This window comes from Anastrepha ludens, chromosome 5, assembly GCF_028408465.1.
Source record: "Anastrepha ludens isolate Willacy chromosome 5, idAnaLude1.1, whole genome shotgun sequence".
In the NCBI taxonomy this organism is placed as follows: Eukaryota; Metazoa; Arthropoda; class Insecta; order Diptera; family Tephritidae; genus Anastrepha; species Anastrepha ludens.
Window position 1 is genome coordinate 19,859,637 of NC_071501.1, and position 16,537 is coordinate 19,876,173.

Consider the following 16,537-nt stretch of genomic DNA (forward strand, 5'->3'; position numbering starts at 1 on the left):
CAACGGGCCGGTTTTCAGCTGACGTTTTGTGGTTATAATAAAATTAATTTTGTAGTGACATCTTTTCGTATGCTATATTTGTGAAGCAACTCGTTGTAACTCATTGTTGCAAAAAATTCCTACTTATATCTAAATAATAGATAATTTGTGGGTTTTCTTGTGGAAATCGAATAGATATTATTTGCTTGTTATTTGCCTGCTGTTGCTTGCAAACAAACAAATTGTCATCAGTGATGAGTGATCAGAAAAGCAATCCTGAGTCTTCAACCCGTTTAAGGAAATATAAATAAATTTAATTATTTTGCCACCGTTCAAACAACCGACGGCAAAAAATCCAGGCCCGCCAAAATTCTTTGCAATTTCATGCTTTAATGTGCTAAATGTGTGCTAATTTTGACAGCGGGTGCCTGCCAATGCGTTACCTACTGTCCGCTGCAATTCTGTTCAAGGGCAAAGGTTTTCCTTACAGTGTTTTTTTTTTACTTTTGTATGGCGATAACAGAGATGTTCATCGTCTTTTCTATACGTCACAAGAAATCATACGTAAAATTGGAAGTCAGTGTTAAAATAGACCATGAAAAATACTGAACAACGAATTAAAAAAACAACATGTCTCTGGACCTATGATAACTAATGCTTTCCTTGCATTTTTTTTTTTTTACTTTTCCGTGGCGATAGCAGCGATATTTAACATTTTTTCTATACGTCATACGACAAATTGGGAATCAGAGATGCACTGTATTCTATTAACTGGCAAAATAACCGGATTTACATGGATTATCTGATTAATTTGGTTTTGGTAACATTAGTTCTTAAGCCTGCATTAATTTATTTAAGCGTGAGATCGACATATACCATATAAATGAATCCACCAAGATCACATAGCGGTTTAATGGACGCACTATTTTGCAGAATTCAAATGAAGTGAAGAGTGCATTAGGAAACCATTTTCATTGACAAAATAAGGAGTGCCTGAGCGAATGAGGCCCTATGCCACAGGAGCAGTGATTGAATGCCATCTCTGCCAGCCATGTAAGGGCATATTTTTAATAACTACTACAGTTAAATGGAAAAGGGCTTACTACACCATTACGCTCGCTCTAAACAAGTCATACTCTTCGGAGTTATTTACATGATGAGTCATTTATGTGCTTATAAAGTTACCTTAATTAACGTAGCGTGGACAAAAAAATTTGTTAGTAGACAATTTCTAATTCACTTAAAAAAATATTTACGCTTTTCGTTTTTAATATTTTTTCGCTATTAATTTTGGTCTGACCAGACTTTTCCGACTTTGGACGTGAATTTAACATATTTCTATTATAGCTAACGATTTCAACTTTCAGGTAACTTCCTAAAATTTAATGTTCTATCGATTTATGGTTATAAACTTTTAAAAAGGACGAAAAAAGCAAGAAAAAAAGTGTCTAACGCCCTTCAAGTTAAATCTAAAAAAAACATTTCGTAGAGAAGCAAACAAATTTTTTTTAATGTTGTTAAAAAAATAATCGTAAAAAAAGAAGCAAAATTTATTATACTCTACTATTGGTGTAGTTCAAATTTCTGCAAGCTGCAAAGAGGTTCGAGAGAATTTCGTAATTTTACAGAGGCTTGCGAATAGCATCACCTAATAATATTTTAAAATAAAAAACTTAACAAAGTGGAGCGCGTAATGAAAGCGCGTACAAATAATATAACCTCCTCGATTAATTATTTCACTTTTCTGTGCTGTTGCAGTACTTCATACAACATGGCTATGCTAAAACAACAACAGTCTGTTCGTTCTACTGCACAAAAACGCTGCTGACAAATTTAAATCCAGCATCAGTGATACATTGGGTTACCTTACAACTTTATTTACTTACAATTAAATATGGGCTACTCGTATTAATAATAATTTACGTTTATACGCGTCCCGTCTAAGCAAAGCTTATGCCACGCCACAATGGCGCTCACACTTGTGCTTATACTATAGATACATATGCTTCAGTATATTTAGTTTGCTTAACATTTCATTAATCATTTTTATTTTAGCGGTTTATTTAATAATTAATTCAGCAACAAAATATTAAAAAAAATGTATGTAGATATAAAAATTCAAAATATTATCTACTAGTAGAAATAGGTAAAATTAAATGTATATTTATTGATGTACTTGTGGAATTTAACAAAAGTTTAACGTTAAGAGTTCTTGCTGCAATTGTTTGTAGGTATGTTTAAAAACTAAATAAATTTCAACTAGCATTTGTATTACATTTAGATATATATTGTTTGTTGTTTGTGGTATGTTACATTTTCCCCCTCTGCTTTTCATCGTATAGTAAAATTGCTACATAAATTAAAAATAATTGTAAGATTTGCATAAATATCGTGTACAAGAATTCGTTGCAAAAAATCCGAATAAAAGATGAGCGCAAATGAAAAGTACACAAAAATTCAACAAATCATCTTTCGTTCTAAATGGGAAAAAATGTCAAAAGAGTTGCGCACTTGCGTCCCCCAACTGAGAAGTCAGCGTTGTTGGCATGCGAAAGCAAAAAATCCCACATCAGAAGCTGCAACAGTGTAGCAAAAGTTGGCTGCCAATATTGTTGCATTTTAGGACACAGATTTTTCCTTTTCCGCATATATACAACTGGTTAGTTTCTCAGCTCCTACTACGTTTGCTTGCTGCTCCTTGATTCCTCTTCAGCACTCCGCAGTTTTCGCTATGCGAACTCCAAAAATCTTTTTTTATTTCATAATTTAAATTTAACTTTTCTCTATTTTCTCTAGCAACTTAACTACTTTAATAATTGTAACTATAGCGTTTGTCCCGATTTTTGCCACGCGTTATTGTGCGTGCCTTGAATGCGGCTGCGTTTAATAAATGCTGTAATAAAAGAGAGAAATAATTAGTTTTCAGAATATTTAAGCTCAAATCATTTCTGCTACTCACGCGCTCCAATTTGGACTGTTTAGTTTTGTTGTGCCCATCGTCGACGAGTTTAGCACCCAATTGAAAGATATCGCGTATGAAATCGTTTTCCTGCAGCTGTGAGGTCATGCCCGGGCCCATTATGGTGCACAGCGCCGAATATTGATGATGAATGGCCCAAGAGTCCAGAAGAAGGCATTCAGAGCCAAAGCGAATATTGATTTCAGGTGATGTATCCTCCTGCAGAAGAAATATTTGGATCGCAGGGTTTTAGTAAGCGGCTAATATGCGTTTATATGTAAATGATTGTTGTGCATGTAATATTGTTGTATGCGTAATAAGTGTCCTATAATAAAAATTAAATAATTGGCGCGTACACTTCTTTTAGGTGTTCGACCGAGCTCCTTCTCCTATTTGTGATGTGCGTCTTGATTTTGTTCCACAAATGGAGGGACCTACAGTTTCAATCCGACTCCGAACGGCAGATATTTTTATGGGGAATTTTTTCATGGCAGAAATACACTCGGAGGTTTGCTATTGCCTGCCGAGGGGCGACCGCTATTAGAAAAAACTTTTATTTAATTTTGGTGTTTCACCGAGATCCGAACCTACGTTCTCTCTGGATTCCGAATGGTAGTCACGCACCAACCCATTCGGTTACGGCGGCCGGTTTACATATAACAAGATTATGTACCTACTTTTTGGAGCTTTACACCCAATCCGTAATTAAAGATTACCCATACAAAATTTCTCTCCCGAAATCCGAAACTACAAAATAATATTTTTTCCGTACAACCCCAGATTGCGCCTTCCAAATTCGCCGTATCGTAAAAGCCCATGAATAAACAAACAAAAGAAAGGGAAATTACTTGTTTGTGAAGAGGAAGAGTAGGCTAAAGCAAAAGCAACTATCAAGCACAAGAAGTTATACGCACACACACACACTTTCTTGCCGACGTCTTCCATATAAAAACGCAAAAGAACTGCATTAGGAGACATTATATTAATTTAAGCTTTCACAATTTAGCACGCGGCACTTCGTTTTCATTAGTGTGCTTAGTTTGAATTACCAAGCCATTCACTGAATTTTCACAAACATATAATTTTTCCTTTTTTGTTTGTTGTTTTCTTTGTTTTGTATTGGTAAGGGACCTGACGTCAGACTTATCAAAATCGCGAAAAAGAAGTAACTGTTTTGAGAAGGCGCCACCTATGGTACTCAATTCGCCTTGTTTCAAAACAGTCTTGCCAGCTGATTGTCAATTTTTCAGCTTATCTGCCATATGTGAACGGGTAGATTAATTTTTGTGGATTTATTGCTAATCACTGCATATGTGAATGTGTCTTTACTTTCACAAAGAACATGACAGTTTTTTAATGAAGGCTTAACTTTGCTCTTCAGTTAAAATAAATTTAAACGCTTTAATTTGCAGTGTTAAAGTCGGTTAACAAGTTCACCACAGTTAAACTAGCACGGAAAAACTGAATATTAGTCCTACTCATAGTGAAAAGAATTGAGAAGGTGTGGCCAATAACAATCCGTTGTCCAGTTCTCAGAGAATTTGACAGAATCAATTGATGGGCACACGTAACTGGGGACGTGTTTACAAAAAAACTAGGATTGTATTTAGTGATATAGGAAAAAATCAGCACAGCCTTCGCTCATATTGCTTCGTTGTCATCTGATCAACGACTCATTGGACGAGTATGTGAATACATGCGAAATGATCGTGCAGAATTTTGCTGTCGAATTCCCTGTGACGTGGCAGTCGAAGTTCACCTCACAATTATGCTTTTCACCATATTTATTGGCCAAACCGTTTAAATCTATCCTCCTTGAGTCCTACTTTTTTCCCCAGTTAACCTCAAAATGCCCACATACCACGCATACCATGCCCTAATTTATTTATTCACCACACGCAAAAAAATTGCAAAGTGTTGAAAACTTTGCTTCACCACTTGCTCATGCATGAGATTCTGGTGAGTCAATATTATTTAATTTCACTTTTATTAATGTCAAAATAGAAATGCTAAATAAAAACTTTTATTTTCCAACTGGCTTACCTAAAAAATTTCGTGTGCTGTCAAGTAAAATTTAAATTAAAATAAAAAAAAAATTGCAAAATTGTTTGTGCAAAATTCTGTGCTGAAAACAGTAGTCATCATTTCCTCTTAACATACATTGGTAAAATGCTTGTTACCACCTACCAACACGACTATGTGCCGCCCTACACCAGACGCTACGAATTCGTTAAGAAGCAAGCCAAAGCGGAGAGGGAGACGGAAGAATGCCAATGCATAGAAACACCTAAAATCGAGATACCAAAAGCAGCACAGGAAAAATGTGAAAGCGGTGCCGAATGGACAGGTATCGCGCCAATGGGCCGACTCATCGACCCGCGTATTATACCCACAAAATTCGCCCCCGAGCAAGCAGATAACTTAGCCAAGAATCCGGAAGCTGATTGCTTTAAAACACAACCTAATCGCTTTTTGCAGATATTACGCACAGCATATCCAGATCTGTATGACCGCTTGAAGCAGATGCCTAAAGATGAGCTGAATAGACGCTTGGAGCGTCAACGACTTTTTACTACATATCAAATTGACTATGGCAATATGAATGAGTATCCAGAGGGTATTTATGAGAGTCTCAAGGAAAAGGACAATACAGCTCAGATTAACGCTACGAAATTGCTGCAAAAAGAGGACGCTTGTGATGTGTTCCGCGCCAATGTGATGAAGGAATTAGACAATCAAACGCGTAATCCCACCATTACGGACCCGTGCGAGCACGCCTACAAGCCATTCAAGATCTCCTTTACCGATAGTGCGCGTTTCATAAATAGCGGCAACAACTCACACTGGCGCAGCAAAGCCTTTGTTACACGCGCCAACTTCTCGGAGTATATGGAAACAATCAGCCGAAATGGTTGTGTCATAATCAAAAATAATCTGCATGATCATAGCAAATGTGGAAGTAATGGAAAGCATTGTCGTCACCAGTTGCTCAATAACTGCATAAATACTGTAAGATAAGCTGCATCAGTAGGTGGAAACTCCTCGAGCTCGCTTATGTTTATAATACTTGTAAATGTCAGTGTAGTCACTATTGTCGGAGGGCCAATGGAAATTGCTTGGATTGTATCTGGTTAGGTACTTGAGATATAACATAATCGTGTGTCAATTTTCCATGTTCAACGATATGTATGTAAGCTGCTACCTAAACCACTCTAAGCGATTGTTGTGGCACAAAAAAAAATTTAGTAAATTGTAATTGTGATTGTAAAATTAATTGCAGTGATTCATTATTTCATTCCATTTCAAGGTATAGTAACAATTTTAGGTACTGGATTAATAATTATTTTTTTAGAAACTCCGTAAATGCATACCTGGGATCAAAATAATAGGAGCGCGAGAATTACCAAAATTTAACTTTTCTTTTTGTATTTAATTTTGTTATGTTTTGATAAACGTACGCTCCAAACTTCGTACAAAATCAAAATTCAAAAAAAAACCCCTGAAATTTTCCATCTGTTCATTCGAAAAATTTTAGAAAAATTCTTGCTATGTAGTTTTATACCCCATTTAATATTCGTATACCAAAGTCACTCGGGGTAACCAAATGGGTTGGCGCCATACTCCTAGTCGCAAGGTCACAGGGCACGAAACAGTAATTAATAGAACGTTTTTTTTTCGCTCCTCGGCAGGCAATGGCAAACCTTCGAGTGTATTTCTGCCATGAGAAAGCTCTTCATAAAAAACCATCTGCCGTTCGGAGTCACTCCGGTGGACACCTGTTTTGGTTGGCCACCCGGGTCTGGGACTTTTTCGTTCGTCTTTGGACGTGAATTAAACATATTTCGATTACAGCTAACGATTTGAGTTTCCCTCTTTTTTCGCTGAGGTGTGGAGCATTTTCTCCATATAAAAGACTTCCGAACTTGTGATTTTTATGGAAGAACATTGTAGGAAAAAAGTTTGTCAGAAATCCATCCGATTTATTTATTATACTAAAATTGAGTGGGCTATACAACTGCATAAACTGAAGTATTCTAAAGATTCTGATTAAAAAGTTTAAAATTTTTATGACAATTTTTTTTAAATTTTTTTTTTGTGAATTTCGTACAGAAAAAAAGTTAAAACTTGGTAATTCGTCTCACTTCTATTACTTTGAACCCTCTCGATCCCAATTTTTTTCTGCTTTGACTTGAATTCACGTTGACTTGGTTACTCTAGATCAGTTCTGTAGACCTATTTGCCGTTAGAAAAATGTGTTAAATTGTGATCTGTTATGTGTGCATGGTTTTGGGATAATTCAATAGTCAATGAACTAGGAATGGTTAGTGTAGTAGCTCCAGTAGCATTCAGGCATAGTTCTGCGGTTTTAACATATGAACAGGATTTATAAGAAATCCACATGCGACTACATAGTCAACATAACAAACCATCGTAAGGAATATTTTATAAGCTGTTTTTATTATAACGAAGAATCTTGGTTATTGTACTAGGCGAGATTTGTACATCATATCAAAGAAATTCAATATGAAGTTTTGAGCTTTTAAGTAAATGATTTCGGTGGTTGCCACTCTCCATAAGGGCGTAGAGAGACCCATTTCGGTATGTAGCACCATTGCGATACCACCAGTTTAAACTCAGGTTCCCCCCTCTAATTCCGAGTGCGCTGAAACCACTTCGTCTTTCGGATAAACCTTAAAATACTGTGGATGGCTGTATGTTCCAAGTATGTCACACATCTAAAGAGTTTAGACAGCGATATCGCTCGCATGGCTGCAAGAGCGGAGCAGTGGTAGAGAAAGTTTCCACCGCCCTCTCCTGCTTGCCGCTGTAACAGAAGTCATTTAAAGGAAATCCCATACATTTCCTATGTGTTTCCATTAGGCAGTGCCCGGTGATTATTCGAATCACTGTACTATTAGAAGGTCGATGTAGGTCGATGAGGAACTTAGTTCTGTGTTCATTCCTGGCATATCCAGACCTGTCGAATTATCTCACTAGTGGGCTCGATGATGTATCTACTGTTGGCTTGCGCAATGTAGACCGACCTGATCCAGAGCCTACTTGATTTAATATCAGTTCTCCTACTAGCCAGCTCATCCACGATGCAATTCCCAGGAATGTCGCTGTGTCCAGGAACGAACACAGCCTTCGTGGTGTACTGCTTACCCGGTTAATTTAGAATAGGCTATATTCGATTGCCACTTTGGATGAAGTACTCTTGCTCTTTAGAGGTTTTATAGCAGTTTGACTGTCGGAGCAAGCTTCTATGAACTAAATTTTATAAAACGGAACCGGAAAAATCGTATATATTTTATAAAAAAAAACCATTGCTGCCTACTCGTGCATATTGCACTCTACTACTAAACGTGTCACCACCTACGCTACCTGTGCCAAAATTTTAAAGTTCGGTGGATGTACAAAAAATTAATATACATGAAATCCTACAAGTTGTACCTTTCGAAGAAATTAGACATTGGCAAAAACTCTGCGCAGACACTACAATTTTTATGCTATGCATTAACACTTTCTTTTTGAAACAACAAAAACACTAACTCAATCTGACACGCATACACTTATTGCACAGTTAGTCGATTTTCCAAAAAAAATACCTTCACTACATCAACAAATTTTAGTACATAAATTGCCCTCTCCAGCACTTCATGCTTCTACCAGTTAAGAAAGATATTCAAATGCAGACTTACCTCCATATAGTGCAGCACGTCACGGAATGTTGCGCGTTGAGCTTTGCGATCACGCTTAGCGCGATATTTATGTGAATCAGTAGCTAACTGCTTAACAGCATCGATCAGATCACCCAAATAATCTTCCAAAAAGTCTTTATCATGTGCACGCCCACACTCGAGTATCAGTGCTAATGTTTCACCAGCTGCTATGCGCACATCTAAATGAGGTGATTGCAACAAACCCATCAATTTTTTCACCGAACTATAAAAGAAAAAAATTTCGATATCAATAAATGTAGTACCAGAGAAATGGAAATACTCACGGCAGCATCGGCTGTCCATTGGTCATGAGTGAAACGAAATCACCGGATGGTATGAGCGTCAATAATAATCCCCAAGCTGATAATGCTTCGGCATGCAAGGCGCCAGCTTCGGCATTCACCGAGATGGGCGACTTTTCATCTCCACGCAAGTAGCTGGCACTGAAAATGCCTTCGAAAAATTGCATTAAGGTGAGTAGATCACCAATGTCTTCACCACCGAGGAAATTAAGCAGTCCCAGTGCAGTGCAACATTTGGCGCGCGCATCAAATGAAACAGCCTTATCCTGCACGGTGGTCAATAGGCACTGATTCAATTCCTTAGAAATTTCAACATCACCACCCAATTGCAACACCACCAAGGGAGCCAAGCGTGCGGCGCATGACTGTTCTGCGCCTTTGCCACGTCGTATTGACTTTTCAATACAATCGATCAATGTTACCTTGCGATCGTCGACAAAGTCGGGCATATAGCGATGCATCAGAATTTCACAGATGCTTTGCAAAGCTTGAGTGCGTGTCTGTGCCGATTTCTCAGTGGCATTTTCTAGTGCTTGCATGAATTTTTCCTCGAAACGTTCATTAGACGAGAGCTCGTCCATGTCATTTATGGATGAGGGTGCGTTCTCGGAAACAAAAGAATACACGCTAGCATTATCGTTGAATGACTCATCCTCAGAGTTGGAGTCACCGTTGCGGCCTTGAGGGAGGAAGAGAAAAATAGAAAAATTTAAAGAGGTTTTAATTAATTTTGAAAATGTATCAACATTAAAAGGAAATATTAGTAATTAGAAGTAATCATAATATGCAACAATCCTCTTCGCTTACACTGATCTGATGCGAACAGTGATTTTTGGGGTCCATTAGATGCAAAGAAGTTCCTTACCAAACAAGGCAGATTCAGTTCTTATTTCGAGTAAACAAACAAAAACAGAAATATCAGGTATTATTTTATACAAATATGTTCTTCAGAGTAGGATGAGGGCAAGATATTGCGAGACATCTTACGTAAATAGAAAAACTTTTCCAGTGAAACTAATTGGGTTTCTACATACAACGATGTTTGGGAAAACAATTTGGCCAAGCACTACGAGGGTTGGATAGATTTTATAAGAGGTTTGCACTTCGACCTCATGGTTTTTTGTGACCGAGGGTTACTCTTTATGGATTAAATTGAAGAAACCTAGTCTCGCCTCGAATTATTTGCCATCTGTCACTTACAAATTTGATGTTTACCAAGGTTTCAAGGCCTCAAGAAAGAATTTGTCTAAAATTAAGACTACTTATCTCTAAAACATCCTTATATTTTGGCGAATCCGGTCTAGTTACCTTCCTAAAGGATATTATCTGGACTATTCAACTTTTCAAATTAGCTTCTGTCGTCAACCAAACAACCAGCTCACTTGGAAGGAACCAGCATTAACACCGATCAAAAAGGCAGCCTCGAAATCCAACAAATGAACTAAGTAGAGAATTGAATATTAAATACCTCTCTCGAACCAAACTAACACTTTATGAGTCTCTTATCATGTATGGCGCAGAAGCTTGAACGATGACAATATCCGATGAGGCGTGCCTTGGAGTGTTTGAGACAAAGATTCTGCGGAATATTTTTGGATCTTTCTATGTTGGCGACGGCGAGTATAGCAGACGACGGAACAATGAGCTGTACTATATGAGCTTTACGACTACATAGACATAGTGCAGCGAATAAAGATCAAGTGTCCCCGCTACCTAAGTCATGCCGTCCGGATGGATACAAACGATCCAGCTCTGAAGGTATTTGATGTAGTACCAACTGGTGGCAGCAGAGAAAGAGGAATAGCTTGTTTGCGTTGGAAAGATCAGGTGGAAAAAGGTTGTGACCTTGGCTTCACTTGATGTTTTTGTCAGATACAAATGTTAGATGTGTGTTGCTGTTCTGGCCGATTTTGAGCTATCAAGAAATTGTAGCAAAGAATTGGTATTTTTTGGCTAGAAACAACACACCACAATTCGTCTCGTATTCGCCGACTTTAAGCCACTGCTACTTTTTCCTATTTCCAAAAACTAAAAGACCCATTGGAGGACGGAGATTTGCAAGAATGGAGGAGATCAAAACCGCATTGCTGGGAGAGCTCAAGGACATAGCAAGCAGGGTATATGAGTAGAGCTTCGCGGATTGGAAAAAACGTAGGTACAAGTGTATAGCTGGTTAGAGGTATAACCAGACATTCATTTCACGAGCACTTATTTAATTCACATCAGCTGGATTTTTGTTTGCATAATTCTAAGTCGTAGTGTAGTGGGATCCCCGATATGGTCTATTATGCTTCAAGACATTCCTATAATTCAAGGCTTCTAATGCATTTGAGCACTTCCTTGAGCTTTTTGTTTTATATTGCCAATGTATTCAAAGCTACATCACCTGGATGAGTGCAACTTTGTCTTGCGAGTGCTAAACATTCGAAGAGAATGTGATCTGGCGTTTTATCATCCAGCTCGCAGAAACGGCAGACACTTGCTTCGACTAATCCTAGTTTCCTGAACTGATAACGAAGTATCAATGAGATTTCTTAAGGCCTGTAAAACTTCGAAAAAAAAAAATTTTTTTCATAAAATGTTAATATAATCCTTTAAGAATATGTCAAAACTTTTTTAGAACGTAAATTTAAGTATTTCTTATATTATAGATCGTCAACCGTGACGACTCTATTCTTTGCTTTCGAGCGCTGGGAGAGGTATAGTTACGTAGCCGACTTTAGACGCGTTTTTCTCAAAACTATATTTTTCGAATTGGCCTACACGATAACTCGAAAAGTTATTAACCGATCTCCCCTAAAATGTTGTACACATCTTTTTATGATATAATATTACTTTCTATGTGAATTTACAAGTTTTCGAAGCAAAAATAGTAGGAAAATTCGCCCCAAAATTCATTTGTTTTTAAGCATTTTATTCCGCGATTTTTTTTTGTTTTCATTTTTGTTTAATTCATATAGAAATTATGACATTAATAAACAAACAAATTTTTGGTTTTTTGTATTCAGGTCACTGACGCCGATGCTACAATGCCCGCCGATTGAGAAGCCTCGCTGCGACCTTCCTGGAGGAATTGAGTGTACATTCGCCATTTTAAATGATTAAAATAAAAAAAAATTTATATTATCTTAATGTGTAAATAAACTATATGCCAATTTTGAAAAAAATATATTGACTTCGAAAATCAAGGAAAATGTAGCCGTTTACGGGTATCTGTCCCCTTAAGAGCCTACTTCACGCCCCTGTAGAAGGGAAGATAAATTGTTTGGCTAGCCTTTGCCCAGGACCTGCCATTCAGTGTCCGTGTTCACCAGTCGTCGAAAATTTCCTTTATGTGGACTTGGGAAAGCCTAAATCAGCTTTTAATAAAATTTTTAATAGAATTGCTTAATTTGTACTTTACATGGAATTGCAAATTATCTATATCGGTAATTTTTGCTAGTCTATAAGGTACATTATACTGTAAATAAAAAAAAAAAAATTAATTAAATAAAAAAAAAAAAAATTTATATTATTAATTAAAAAAATAAAAGTAAATAAAAAATATAATTACAAAAAAAAGATTAATATTTATCTATAAAAATACAAAGTCACCTTACTTTATGAATATATAAAAGCTAACTAAGAGAATATTCAACAAACCAAAGATGAGTTAATTTTTTTCCGGCAATGACTAACTTTGCTACTTAATGTAATTAAGTAAAATAAGATGAAAGTCAAATATTTAAATTGATCTATTATTGGATTGAAGGAGAATTTTCTCAGTCATTTGTCTTTCAAAACAAAGGTTGTTTTCAAATAACAAAGCATTTTTTTTATGCTGAATTGCTTTAGAACAACATGCTCAACTTCCACTTAGTTGAATTGAATAAATGTCGTCATGTCAGCATTGCGTCATAAATTTAATTTGTACAAAGTGCACACGATTTTTTTTTTTAAATTAAACTCTCCCCAACATCACGCAGCAACAAATATTCCACAGCAAAAAATAGGCTATTTTTACACAATATCAGATGATTGGTATATTCAAAGCTACAACAAAGAAATACATATGTATGTATATACCCATAATACCTAAATATGTATGTACACACAGCCCACACAAATAAAACGTGTCGCTCTCTTGCAAAAAGCATAAGAAAAAAGTATTGTTAGCAAAATAAAATGCGACAAATACGAGTCCCATATGTACAAATAAGTAGAGTACGGGAGAGGTGTGTGTATATGCTGTGGATACATTCTAAGTGCTGCACTTGCTGCTGCTGCTGCCAACGTCAAAGTCGAAAAATCGAGAGCCGAATGAAAGTAGTAGTAGAAGCGAAAAAGAAGATATGGGGATTTTATGAATGAATCACCACTGCCCACATGTACAGAAAATGCGCGCACGTACATTCCATATATTAGATCGATATGTTTGCAAGTTCCATTAAGGAATCAAGAGACTACGATAGGATGCAGCAACGCATCTACAGATGTATGTATGTATATATATACATATATGTATGCATGTATGTATGTACATATATGGCAGCTACTGGTTACTGAAGGTGAAGTGAAAGAGGTATAAAAGTAAAAGGAGCACAGGAATAGCCATTTATGACGTAGTAGAATTGCTATCAAATAAATAGAACGACAAATATATATACATACAAACAAAAATAGCGATAATGTCATATCAACTAAGGAGTTGAAATTTACTGCAGCACGTAAATATTTACTATTGAAACAAATAAATAATTGTGCCATGTCATCAAATACATACATATGTAGTCCAATGCAAAAATATTAATAGTAAATAAATCAGGCAAAAGTGCAAAAATGCATACAATTAAAGGTACGAAAGTCTCGCCGAGTCAAATTTCACCATGTCAATGTGCTCTGAGCGGCAAATAAACGCTGAATTGCAATTATTTTCATTTTTTATTTAGCAAAGCAAAAAATCTTTTGTCAAATACAAATTCATTGCTCAGAAAAAAATGCATATTTTTAAAAGCAAAGTAGCATAAAATTATCGCTTTTATCGACAAAGTTAAAATTAACACCCAGAATTATTTGGACCAAGCCCCATCCAACCGTTTTTTGCCTCCACATCTTTTGGCGAAGATCCATATTGTTCCCAGGAAGTCTCTTGGGCTCATATTGCAAAGCTGTCAGAAGTGGGCAAGTTTCAAAGATAATACTCTATTGTTTATTCCAGAGGATGGATGACCTTCATCTACTCCAGATATGGGGATATATGTTGGACAAATTAAAAAAAACCTTCAGGACATGAAAGTGAATCAATTTATGCAAGAATGATTGATTTAAAAGGTGATAAAGAAAATTGTGAGGGCAACTTCGGCTGCCACATCACAAGGGAGACTCGGCAGCCGAATTCTGTACGATCATTTCACATGTATTCACATACTCTTCCAATCAATCGTTGTTTAAGGGGGGAGCCTGGTTTATGAGGTCTAAAAATTGCATCTCTTTGCGATTTTGTTTTTTGTAAGGAAAAAATTAATTTAGCACTGCAAAAGTTTTTTCTATCTTTTAATGAACATTTAAAAAGTATAAAAAATGTTTGTACTAGTTAAAATAAGTTGAAAAAAATGTTTAACATAGAAATTAGTAGAGCGCTGCAACGCTGGAGTTTCCAACTGGCGTACAGGATACAGCTCGTAATTATTATCTAAAGCAAAAAATTCAAATGGATTTCTAATTATCATGATTTTTTATTCTAGATGAACTAAGAAAACTGAGAGAAATTCCAAAATTTCAACATTTTGGAGGTTTTAAAGAAAAAAATGCCTTTCTATAAAAAAAAATTCACTTCAACTTGGTATAAAAATCTTGAAAATTTTTTTTTAATCTATTTTGTTAGTTCAAATAGAAGAGAACTTAATACTGAAGGGAACAAGCTATGATTCATTTCAAAAGGTTCATTAGTTTTTTTTCATTCATGTACGCCAATTCAAAGAAATCATAAAAATGAAAAGTCGAGAAAAGAAGATAAAGTTTGTACTATAGCTGTCCGGTCACAGCGTAACTACCTAACGCTCGCCTACCTTTGGCTTTGTATATACGGAAATATTGAGAATTAGGCTCTGTAACTTTGTGTGAATATTCTGAAATATATTAAGAATCGCTTAAACCGAAAAAAAAAAATTGATTTTTTTGACCTTATAAACCTTAAATAGCAACGAAGCAACTTGAGTGAAGGCTGTGTTGATTTGTTTTCGTATAGTCGTTGTTCAGAGGTCCACGAGGTATCACTGGTTGATTTTTTTCGTATATCACCAACACATCTCAGTTTTTTTTGTGAACACATCTTATGTTACGTCAGCCCATCAGCTGATTCCGTCAAATTCGTTCAGAGCTAAATAACGGTCTGTTAAAGAGCACGCATCTAAAAATCTTTTCACCATGCAATTTAAGCGTCACAAAGAAATTTTTTGACAAAATACCAGATGAAATCATACGTGTCACCTGCTCTGGACAAATTCTAAAAAGCAAATAAAATAGGTTGCCAATCTAAATTTTTTACAAATTTTTTTTATTTCAAAGGGATCATGTTTAATTTTATGAGCGCGTTGATCAAGCTGCATTTTACTTTTAGGCCTTTTTATTTATTTATTTGATAAAAAATTGCATTGGCATCAAGTCAGCAACCAGTAAGAACTCTGGTGAATAGTTGCGGTGTGGCTTCAACTTGCTTTAAGCGGTTCAGTTCAGCACTTAGACGTTTGCTTTTGATGTGAGGAGCCAAGAAGTAACAAATCATTTGCTTATAACGCTAACCATTGACGGTAACGCTGGTTCCATCTTCGGGTTTGAAATAGTATGAGCCAATCAATGATTCATTCAGTACGCAATCCACATAAAGCAGTACATTTTAGGGGGCATCAGTAGTTATAATGAGGATTAATGTCAAATGTCATAATGTGACATTTTTTATTATGAAGCCAGTGAAGTGAATAATTCTTAGGTTTGGGAAAAATTATTTCTCAAAAAATAAATTTAAATGCATATTTCTATGAATAGTATTAGTAATTGTTGGTATTAGATTAGCAATAATAACACTAGCGCGGTGCATTCAACCCTGGCAGGTTCACGACGATGATCTCATGAGTAGTGGGGCGCATTTTCAAAAATTATTATAAATACACTTGCATGCCTTTTCCATGATAGCTTTTTCATATTACATACAGGCATACATATACCTAAATTCACACAAAGGTTAGGCCTTACCAACAGGAGATCGTTTTAGCTAACAACATTTTTTTTATCATTTTTATAAATATTATAGATTATTTTCATATTATTTTATTTCTCATTTTGGAAAATTGGAATCGAACTAAGGAGCTTCGACCTAACAGCTATTATATCACGCCCAACAACTATCTATATTTTCCACTTATTATAATAAAATATTATTTTAGTACAATCTATTGCTCATAACAACAAAGCCATACATACACACAAACATTCATACATACATATATATGAACCATTTGAGTAATTTCACGCCAAATATTTTTCACTTAAACTTGAGTGTATTACATATAGGTATTAATAGACATATATATGTTTAT

At 35.9% G+C, this 16,537-nt stretch overlaps 2 protein-coding genes across 2 annotated transcripts in view; one reads left to right on the forward strand and one right to left on the reverse strand.

The window, feature by feature from the left end:
• Positions 1 to 410: 410 nt before the first annotated feature.
• LOC128863475 (interferon-related developmental regulator 2) overlaps positions 411 to 16,537 on the reverse strand; it is a 31,315-nt gene continuing 15,188 nt past the window's right edge. The window contains exons 2-5 of the mRNA XM_054102643.1: positions 8,946 to 9,642; positions 8,641 to 8,884; positions 2,939 to 3,157; positions 411 to 2,872 (exon numbers count right to left, since the gene is read on the reverse strand). Coding sequence (XP_053958618.1) covers positions 2,789 to 2,872; positions 2,939 to 3,157; positions 8,641 to 8,884; positions 8,946 to 9,642 — 1,244 coding nt within the window. The 3' untranslated portion in view covers positions 411 to 2,788. The remainder of the gene's footprint in view (positions 2,873 to 2,938; positions 3,158 to 8,640; positions 8,885 to 8,945; positions 9,643 to 16,537) is intronic.
• On the forward strand, positions 5,007 to 5,956 carry LOC128863477 (uncharacterized). The gene has a single exon (XM_054102651.1). It carries the CDS (start codon positions 5,108 to 5,110, stop codon positions 5,954 to 5,956), a length of 849 nt encoding a protein of 282 aa, XP_053958626.1. The 5' UTR covers positions 5,007 to 5,107.

Excerpts from the sequence above, each read along its gene's own strand:
- LOC128863477 (XM_054102651.1), top strand. The coding sequence starts at position 5,108 with ATGCTTGTTACCACCTACCAACACGACTATGTGCCGCCCTACACCAGA.